General features: G+C 49.6%; 1 protein-coding gene across 1 annotated transcript; it reads left to right on the plus strand.

The window, feature by feature from the left end:
* The first annotated feature begins 1,926 nt into the window (after positions 1-1,926).
* Positions 1,927-3,496, plus strand: LOC100192018 (uncharacterized). The gene is made up of 2 exons (NM_001367467.1): positions 1,927-2,979; positions 3,056-3,496. The coding sequence occupies exons 1-2, from the start codon at positions 1,975-1,977 to the stop codon at positions 3,410-3,412; spliced, it is 1,362 nt and encodes a 453-aa protein (NP_001354396.1). The 5' UTR covers positions 1,927-1,974; the 3' UTR covers positions 3,413-3,496.
* The last annotated feature ends 7,084 nt before the right edge of the window (positions 3,497-10,580 follow it).

Consider the following 10,580-nt stretch of genomic DNA (forward strand, 5'->3'; position numbering starts at 1 on the left):
TATATAATTTCGGATTTTTCACCTTTTTCGTTGTAGAGAGAAAATAATACATAAAAATTATACAACAAAATATTCTTACCTTTTTATAATATGCTTAAAAATATAACTAAAAATTATTCCTAAATTTTGTGTATATTTATTTTAAACTACTAAATTTGTCTTGTCAGATGCACTTTAGAGTGGCGAAAAAACATATAAAAGCCCTCGCCCAATCCGCTTCTTTCTTCACCAGATGGCGGACATTGCCCTTGCGAATCCAATCCCCTTTGTCACCGCCGACGACGATGAGGACCCCGATCTTAATCCTCAACCCCATAGACATATTCATCTTCTTTTACATGTAATTCATACAATACTCGATTCTCCTCATAGCTAGATTCTCATAAAAACTAATCGTAAAAAAGCTAAACCAAACAATCCCATAGTATTGAGCTGGTTAAGATTCATAAAAAGTAAACATCAAATTTATTATACGTTTTTCTCATATAATAGATATAAAATTCCATTTAGGCACATATAAGTTTCCACCCTTTCGTTGTATGGAGAAAATAATGCGTAATAATTATACAAAAATTATTATTATTATATGTTTAATAACATAACTAAAAATTAGCTCTAAATTATATATATCTATACTATACTTAAAACATCAGTTTCAACGGTCGTCACATGTCATCTTTTTACAAATAGCCCCTTACAGTTATTTCAAATTAATCCGCCGCACGCCTATAGATGGCCAAACGACGGCTCGACACGGGCCAAACGCCCGCGGGCCACAACTCTGGCTGAGGCATGTCATGCCGGCCTGCTGACTGTGCTGGGCAGCTCATTAGCCCGTCGACCCATTTGATAACATGGGCTTAAAATGTCGTCCAGCGTCATCTTTTTATAAATAACCCCTTACAGCTATTTCAAATTAATTCGTCGCACGCCTATAGATGGCCAAACGACGGTCCGGCACGGGCCAGACGTCCGTGGGCCACAACTCTGGCCCAGGCACGTCATGCCGGCCTGCTGACTGTGCTGAGCCAGCCCGTTAGCCCATCGACCCATTTGATTAAATGGGCGTAAAATGTTAAAAAATGGTGCAGGAGGTGGGGTTTGAACGCATGCCCTGATGAAAGAAGGACGAGAGATACTAGGTAAAGCTGTCAAACCAGTAGAACATCATGCTCAGATATTTTTAATATTAAATATAAATTATATATATATGTATATACGTTTTTGTAAAATAAAAAATATAATCGTGACGGACCGGACTAGCACTACGGGTCAAGGCTACAGCCCAAGCACGGCACGACGTTCTTGGCCCTTGCAAGCATTAGGTCGTTTCTGAGACCATATTGGTGCAATGGACTCTATGGTGTTTGATGTTACTGAATTGGATAGAGCAACAGTGATTTATCAGACTAACAGTAAAAATGAAAAGTTATTTGTTGTGTTAAATATTAGTAATTGTTACGAAGTAGCATAATTTATATGAAGCACATCCAGTTTTTATTGATGTCTGACTTTAGCAATCACTCTATATTTTGATCTATCTTTTTTATAAGTTTGAGTTCACGTGACTTATTTTAGAAACTTGAGCTTACAAATTTTCTCTTATTTGGTCTCTGTATGGTGGAATTATGTTATTTTATAATCTCTGTTCGTTCAGTCAGTCATTGTGAACTCTCTTCTAATCGCTCACTTTGTTGGTCGTGTTATACCAAGACATGTTGGATGGAGTAAATAATACATCAGTTAGCAAAATCAAAAAAATATTATACGAAAAGTAGAGACAATCAATAAAAATATTAAAATTTTTGATGGATAGTTTATATGGATATTGTTGTAATTCGTCGTAACGTACGGTCAATCGACTAGTTTATTTTGAATATTAAAGATGATTAGAATCCATCTGTACTTTAGAGTTTAGAGTGGCAAAAAAACATATGAAGGCCCTCTGCCAATTCGCTTCCTTTCTTCCGCAAAATGGCGGACAATGCCCTAGCAAATCCAATCCCCTCCGTCGCCGCCGCCCACGACGACGATGAGGACCCCGATCTTATCAGCCTCCTACCGGATTGCATCCTCGCCACCATCCTCTCCCTTCTCCCCCTCCCTGCCGCCGGGCGAACCCAAATCCTATCCCACCGCTGGCGCCGCCTATGGCCCTCCGCGCCACTCCACCTCCTCGACTCCCACCTCCCCGTCCCCACCTCCTCCCTCTGCGTTGCCATGTCCCGGATCCTCGCCTCCCACTGCGTCAGCGCTGTGAGGTTCCATATCCTCCTCGCCCGTCCCTCCGCCTCCGACCTCGACTCCTGGTTCCGCTCCCTCGCCGCCAAAAGCCTCCAGGAACTCGTCCTCCGGCTGCCCTCCGACGACACCCTTCGCCTCCCTCCATCATTCCTCTCCTTCCGGTCCCTCAGCACCGCGGAGCTCACCAACTGCCGCCTCCCCGAGGACGGCGAAGTCTATTTCCCGCACCTCGGCGAGCTGACCCTCCGCCTTGCCATCGCCCCATCCGCCGCCGCGCTCCATGGCCTCCTGATCGGCTGCCCCAAGCTTGGCAGCCTATCGCTCGACCGCGTCTTCGGCTGCCGGACCCTCCGCGTGCGGTCCTGGAGCCTCCGCAGCCTCACAGTGTCGGTCTCCCTGACGCCGTGGCGCGTCCAGGAGAGGGGCGCCATTGAGCTGGAGCATCTCGTCGTCGAGGATGCGCCCGCCCTGGAGAGGCTGCTGGCACACGACATCAACTGGGGCCCATCGATAAATGTAGCGCGTGCGCCGAGGCTGCAGATGCTCGGCTACCTTGGGATCGGTATCCCGGAGCTGCAGCTCGGCTCGGCGTTGTTTCGTTCCATGTGCGCTGTTAGACTGGCGGCGGACCTCCGGTCTGTGAGGACGCTGGCGCTGGAGATGTCAGATCCGCAGCTGAAGTTTGTGGCCGACTTCCTGATGTGTTTCCCCTGCTTGGAGACGCTCCATGTCACGGTACCTGAAATCGATTGTTTGTTCATATATCTGGTTAAAGCTTGTGCTCATGAATTTTGCTATTGTTGTGTTGCAGTCTCACATGGTTATTCCTCAGGGCATGAGAATATTGAATTATGAGATGGGTGATGATCGCATAGAGTGCCTCAGCCATCACCTCAAGAAAGTAGTGCTGAAAGGTTACTTGGGGCGAAAGCATGAGATGCAGCTTGCCATTTCCCTTGTTCGTCATGCTAGGGTTCTACAGGTTTTCAAATTCTTGTGTGAAAATGAGTGCAACAGCAAATGGGTGACAAACCAGAAAAGACAGTTACAGGTGGACAGCCGGGCATCTTTGCTGGCTCAATTTGTTTTTGAGAAATTCAGCAAGGGCTACATCAGGTTTTCGAAGTCAGCAAGTAACATATCTTTAGTTGATCCATTTGATACTTAATAACCCTGAACTATTAAATAAATGTTCTCTCTATTTTCATGCCATTAATTTAATCACAGATAGAAAATGGGATCCTTTTCTGATTGGACTTGTCTGAAACTTGCATGGATTCTCTTTGAGACATGATTTACCTGAACGAAGCAGATCTTGCTGGGTAGTTATGCTACCATTTTCTGTCTTATGGGCATGCATATGCTTCAGCTAAGATGTGTGAGAAGAGAACCTGTAGCCAGGGGCGGAGGGGCATAATCCCATTATGGCCCAAGCCATACAAAAAAAAACCAGGTCCGGCCTAGCTTCTCTAAACCCTAATCAGTCAGCCCTAATCAGTCAGCCGGCCGCCGTCCACTCAGCCGGTCGAGCGCTCGAGCCGAGCGCCGAGGGCACGAGCAGCCGACACCGCCTAGCAGGCGGGCCGCTCCACCTCCGTGCCTCTGTCGATCGTCCGCTCGGCCGCCGTCCACCCGTCCGGCGAGCGCCCGACGACCCGAGCAGCTCCGCGCCTCCGGCCTCCGTCCGTCGTCTGCTCGGGCTCGGACCGAGCCTCTCCGCGCCTCCGCTGCTCAAGTGCTTCGCCCGTCGTCCGTTGTTCGCTCGGGCTCGGACCGAGCCGCTCCGCGACTCCGGCGCGCCGTTCGCCTGTCCGCTGAGCGGCTGACGGCCCGAGAAGGCGAGTAGGAGCAGCTTCGCGCCTCCGCCCGTCGTCCGCTTGGCCCGAGCACGCGCCGATCACGCGCCTTCCGCTTCCAGGTTCCAGCCACCGAGCATGCGCAGCACGCGTCGAGGCCTTCCGCTTCTTTGTTTGAACGTTGATTGTTTGAATGTTGATGTTTGTCACCATGGTTTAAAAGGCGGCTAGGCGGAACTAGGCGCCCAGCCACCGCCTGACCGCCTAGGCGACTTAGGCGGGCGCCTAGGCGACGCCTTAGTAGCTGTTACAAACAGCTGTTACAAAATACCAAGTAACCAAACCAGGGAAAGCAGGGGAAGATGAACATCATTTTTGGGTGTTGACACCTGAGAGGAAGCAGGGGAGGACCTACCAGTGAGGGACGCCAGGGAAGGGGAGCAGCCGGCCAGCCGCGCGCCCAGCGAGCAGCAGCCGCGAGCAAGCGAGGAGCAGCCGCGAGCGGCGAGCAGCTTTGGCATGCCGCGAGCAGCAGCCGCGTGCAGGGCGCGCGCAGGGAGGAGCAGCCGCGTGCAGGGCGCGCACAGGGAGGAAGAGCCGCGCGCACAGGAAGAAAGGGGATAGAATAGCCGCGCGCACAGGAAGAGTCGCGCGCACAGGAACAGCCGCCAGCCGCGCGCACAGGAGAACGCGCGCCAATTTACAGGCGGGCACCAAAATCTAGCGCCAAAAAAACCCTAGGTTAGGCGTCGCCCAGGGGGAGAAAGGCATCGCCCAGACGCCTACCACGCCTAGGCGGACGCCTACCGCGCCTAGGCGGACGCCATACTCGATCTTCCCTGGGCAGCGCGGACAACTAGCAACATTTGACGCCTGGACGCCTAGGCGTCGCCTAGGCGACGCCTTTTAAACAATGTTTGTCACAAACTTGCAGGTAATAATTATGCCAAATCAAAGGGAAAGAGGATGAAGTCGCACATTTGTAGATTTAAAAAGCTATTTTAGTCGGGCTTCTAGTAGTACAAACCCAAGTACTCATGGGAGTGGAGTTGGCCAAGAGGTGGACAATGAAGAAGTCCAATATGAACAAGATGTCATTGGAACAGGTAGTACAGTCAATGAGTTTCATATGGATCATATTATCTCTGATCCTAGTATTCGCATTCCAGTTGATCAATTTGCTCCTAATATTAGAAGTGAAGTTAGGAGGGCATTCATAGAAAAAGGTCCAACACAACCCATTGGTCATAATTTTCCTAAAGCATATGATAAAAGGTCATTTCAGGAACATTGGTTTAAGCAACACAATTGGTTGGAATATAGTTTGGTGAAGGATAGTGCTTATTGCTATCTTTTTAGAGATGATTGCAAAGATGAGAAATTTTGTCATGACACTTTCACAAAAATGGGCTTCAAGCAATGGAAGAATGCCCTGTTGATATTTAGAAAACATGTTGGGGGTCCAAGTAGTTTGCACAATCGGGCAAGATCGACTTTTGAGGATTTTGATAATCAAAGATCAAGTTTAAAACATAAAGTCATAACTCATAGCAAAGATGTTTTCTATGTCCATTGTTTTGCTCACCAATTGCAGTTAGTTGTTGTTTCTGTCGTAAGATGTTGCCCAGCTATTGAGGATTTTTTGAATATGTCACCTTGATTGTGAACAATGTTTGTGGATCTTGCAAGAGGATGTATGTATTGCTTGATAAACATCGTAAAATTCTTGTGGATAAATTGAATGATGGTGAGATTTCATCTGGAAGAGGACAAAACCAAGAAACTTCATTGGCTAGATCTGGAGATACAAGATGGGGATCTCACTACAAGACTTTGCTTCGTATTGAAATAATGTGGGAGTCAATAATAGGAGTTCTGGAAATTGTGAATCAAGGCCAGCGAAATCCATCAAGGGCTGGAGGTTTGGTTGCTAACATGGAGTCATTTTGTTTTGTATTAATCATGAAGATGATGTTGCAAATCCTTCGCATCACAAATGAGTTGTCCTTTCTGTTGCAAAAGAAAGATCAAAATATTGTTCAGGCCATGTCTTTAGTTGTTGATGTGAGAATTCGTTTGAATGATTTGAGAAGTGAAGGTTGGGATCCATTGTTTGAAGAAGTCAAAGCTTTTTGTGTGGAAGCTGGTATTGATATACCAGATATGGATGGTCCAATACCAAGATTTGGTCAGTCAAGAAGAGGAGGAACAAATAATATCACTCAAGATCATTTTATCGTGTTGATATCTTCTATGCTGCTATTGACTCTCTTATATCAGAGTTGGATCATCGATTCAATGAGGTATCCTCTGAATTGCTTACTTGTTTTGCTTGTCTTGATCCAAGAGATTCATTCAGTAAGTTTGATGTGAATAAGCTTGCTAGTCTTACGGAGATATATTTGGAGGATTTCTCTTTTGATGATCGCAAGTTAATCAAAGATCAGTTACTGACATTTTTTGTTCATGTGCGAAGAGTTGATGAATTCAAAGCTTGTCATGATCTTGCAAGCCTAGCAAAAACAATGGTTGAAATTGGTAGGGATACTGTATTTCCTTTGGTCTATCGGCTCATTGAGTTAGCATTGTTACTCCCAGTAGCAACGACCACGGTTGAAAGGGCTTTTTCTGACATGAAAATTATCAAAACTGAGTTGCGCAACAAAATGGGTGATTATTGGCTTAACGATTTAATGGTGATCTACATTGAGAGGGAATTGTTCAAAGGGCTTGATCTTCAAAATATTAAGAAGGCATTTCAAAAGAAGGATAAGCAAATGCAATTGCCTAGGTCTCCAAGACATATATAACAAAATCAGTGGTATTACATGTTTTGTAGCAATTTATTTTTATTTTAGACAATATTCTATTTATTTATATATGTTATGACCGGCAGCCACTATAGGCGCCGAGCAACAGCATAAGCATGCAAATAAGGATTAGAAGATAAGCATGCAGATAAGGATTAGAAGATAAGATTTGTTAGAGAGAAGATAGGGATTAGAAGATAAGGTTTGTTAGAGAGAAAAGAGGAGATCTATCTCATTAGATAAGGACTAGAGGGGGGTATAAATAATTGTAAGCACCACTCTATAGATCAAGCAGAAACACATTGTTTTCCGGCTTCCTGTAGGGAGCCAGGAGTCCAGCCCTAGCCGCCACCTCGTTTTCCTCCTCTCACGATCGCTGGCTACTCGCCGCCGTTCAGCCTTCAAACCGCGCCCACCGATCTTCCACACCTACAATCTCCGATCGGTGCAAGGCAGAGAACAGCAGCATACCAACCTGGTATCGGAGACCTTCGATCCGATGTCGTTGCCGCTGCCCGCTGCAACCACGTCGCCACCGAACTCCAACGTGTTTGTGCCCAATGTGTCCGTGCCGATCCCATCCGCACCGATTCCGCAAACAGATCTGCCCGCGGGATCACTACCACTGGCCACCGGGGCTTCCTCCTCCGCCGCGGGCGTGATGACCAACGAGCAGCTCACCACGGCCGTCCTCGACCTCGGCAGGATGATGGCCGGCGTCCACGCCTTCCTCTTGGGACCGCAGCCAGGCGTGGCTCCGCCTCACACGCAGCCGCAGCTACCACCGGCGCCCAACCCGTGGCAGCAGCTGCCTTCACCCACCTCGGGCGCCGTCTACCCCTACGGGATACCGCAGGACAGCACGGCGCACACCACCGCGCCCGCACCGGCGGTGTCCCTCGGCGGCGTCCCCATCCAGGAGATCCAGTTCCCCCACTCGACGTCCCCGCTTCCGCCGTGGCTGACTGACGTCGCGCAACCAGTCTACTCCTCTGCGTCGGCGCGCCCGTCGGTCCATTCGACCCCTCACATCACAGCGGGCTTCGGCCATGGGGGCGTTCCGGCGTCGGGAACGCTCTATGGCGGCGTTGACGACACAATTCTCCACGGCTCCACTTTCTGCTCCGCGCCGGCTGCAGCTCCAGTGATCGGCGGGGCGCCCTCGGCTACGGCTCCCGCGACGTTCGGCGCGGCGCCTTTCCAGCCTCGGACCTACAAGATCGACTTCACGACATACGACGGCTCGGTCGACCCGCTGAATTGGCTCACACACTGTGAACAATTCTTCTGGGGCCAGCGCACTCCGGTGGAGCAGCGGACGTGGATGGCCTCCTACCACCTCACCGGCGCCGCTCAGACATGGTACTACTGAGAGCACCTGGAGGGGGGGTGAATAGGTGATCCTGTGAAACTTAAACTTAATGCCACAAAACTTGGTTAAGCGTTAGCACAATAATTGCCAAGTGGCTAGAGAGGAGTCTCAACAAAAAACACAATAACCACAAAGATATCAATCACAGAGATGGCACAGTGGTTATCCCGTGGTTCGGCCAAGACCAATGCTTGCCTACTCCACGTTGTGGCGTCCCAACGGACGAGGGTTGCAATCAACCCCTCTCAAGCGGTCCAAAGACCCACTTGAATACCACGGTGTTTTGCTTTACTTTTCTTAATCCCGTTTGCGAGGAATCTCCACAACTTGGAGCCTCTTGCCCTTACACTTGAAGTTCACAAAGAAGCATGGAGCAAGGGAGGGATTAGCAACTCACACAAGACACAAAGATCACAGCAAATACGCACACACAAGACCCAGACTTAAGCTCAAATGACTAGCACACTAGAACGAAGCTCAAATCACTAGAATGTCGAACAAGTGCGCAAGAATGATGTGTGAGTGATCAACAATGCTCAAAGGATGCTTGGGTATCTTCCTCCATGCGCCTAGGGGTCCCTTTTATAGCCCAAGGCAGCTAGGAGCCGTTGAGAGCATTCTAGGAAGGCTGATCTTGCCTTCTGTCGACTGGCGCACCGGACAGTCCGGTGCACACCAGACACTGTCCGGTGCCCGATTTCCTTCCAAAAGTGGCGCAGTCGACCGATGGCAGCCTGAGAGCCGTTGGCACACCGGACATGTCCGGTGCCCCCTTCTAGCCGTTGGTTCGGCCACGTGTCCCGCGCAGATCGCGCGGCCGACCGTTGGCCCGGCCGACCGTTGGCTCACCGGACAGTCCGGTGCACACCGGACAGTCCGGTGAATTATAGCCGTACGTCGCCGATGAATTCCCGAGAGCGGCCAGTTTGCTCGAACCAGCCTGGCGCACCGGACACTGTCCGGTGCACCACCAGACAGTCCGGTGCTCCCAGACTGAGCAGAATCTTGGCTGCTCGAGCCAAGACATTTCCAATTGGATTTTCCCTATTTCCAGCACTTAGACACAATACATTAGTCCATAAAACAATGTACTAAGTCTGAGAAACATACCTTTATCCTTGATTTGTACTTTGTCGACCATTTTACACTTAGGCACTTGTGTTGGACACTAAATCACCAAAATACTTAGAAATGGTCCAAGGGCACATTTCCCTTTCAATCTCCCCCTTTTTGGTGATTTATGCCAACACAACATAAAGCAAGTAGAACAAGTACAAAATCAATTCAAATAAAAACTCAAAATTGTTTTGATTAAATTTTGACATATATGGATCATCCTTTGCCACCACTTGGTTTGTTTTTGCAAATCAAACTCAAATTTCTATCTCTAAGTCAAACATACTTGTTAAAACATAAAGAGAATCATTACAAGAGAAATTGATTCAAGATTTCAAAAACTCCCCCTTTTTCCCATAATCAACATTTCTCCCCACAAGAAGCCAACTCTTGACAAGAGAGACAATAAAAGAGTTTTGACAAACCAAAAGCTCTATTCTACTTGTCGGGGACCATAATTAGGGGTACCCTCAAGGCTCCTAATTCTCAGCTGGTAACCCCCATCAGCATAAAGCTGCAAAGGCCTGATGGGTGCGACTAAGTCAGGGATCAGTCCATTCGAGCGACTCGATCACGCCTTGCCCGAGCCTAGCCTCGGACAAGGGCAGCCGACCCCGGAGGATTTCCGTCTCGCCCGAGGCCCCCCTCCAACGGCGAATATATCTCCGGCTCGCCCGAGGCCCTGCCTTCGCTAAGAAGCAACCCTGACCAAATCGCCACACCAACCGACCCAATCGCAGGAGCATTTAATGCAAAGGTGGCCTGACACCTTTATCCTGACGCGCGCCCCCCAGCCGACAGAGCCGAAGTGACCGCCGTCACTTCGCCGCTCCACTGACCGGCCTGACAGAAGGACAGCACCGCCTGCGCCCACTCCGACTGCGGTGCCACTTGACAGAGTGAGACTGACAGGCAGTCAGGCCCGGCCGAAGGCACCATAGGAAGCTCCGCTTCGCCCGACCCAGGGCTCGGACTCGGGCTAAGTCCCGGAAGACGGCGAACTCCACTTCGCCCGACCCAGGGCTCGGACTCGGGCTAAGTCCCGGAAGACGGCGAACTCCGCTCCGCCCGACCCAGGGCTCGGACTCGAGCTAAGTCCCGGAAGACGGCGAACTCCGCTCCGCCCGACCCAGGGCTCGGACTCGGGCTAAGTCCCGGAAGACGGCGAACTCCGCTCCGCCCGACCCAGGGCTCGGACTCGGGCTAAGTCCCGGAAGACGGCGAACTCCGCTCCGCCCGACC

The sequence above is a fragment of the Zea mays genome, chromosome 7 (assembly GCF_902167145.1).
Source record: "Zea mays cultivar B73 chromosome 7, Zm-B73-REFERENCE-NAM-5.0, whole genome shotgun sequence".
Lineage (NCBI taxonomy): Eukaryota > Viridiplantae > Streptophyta > Magnoliopsida > Poales > Poaceae > Zea > Zea mays.

Bases quoted from the DNA above. Each gene is read 5' to 3' on its own strand.
- LOC100192018 (NM_001367467.1), top strand. From the start codon at position 1,975: ATGGCGGACAATGCCCTAGCAAATCCAATCCCCTCCGTCGCCGCCGCC. The intron at 2,980-3,055 runs GTACCTGAAATC...GTTGTGTTGCAG, and splicing joins TGGAGACGCTCCATGTCACG to TCTCACATGGTTATTCCTCA.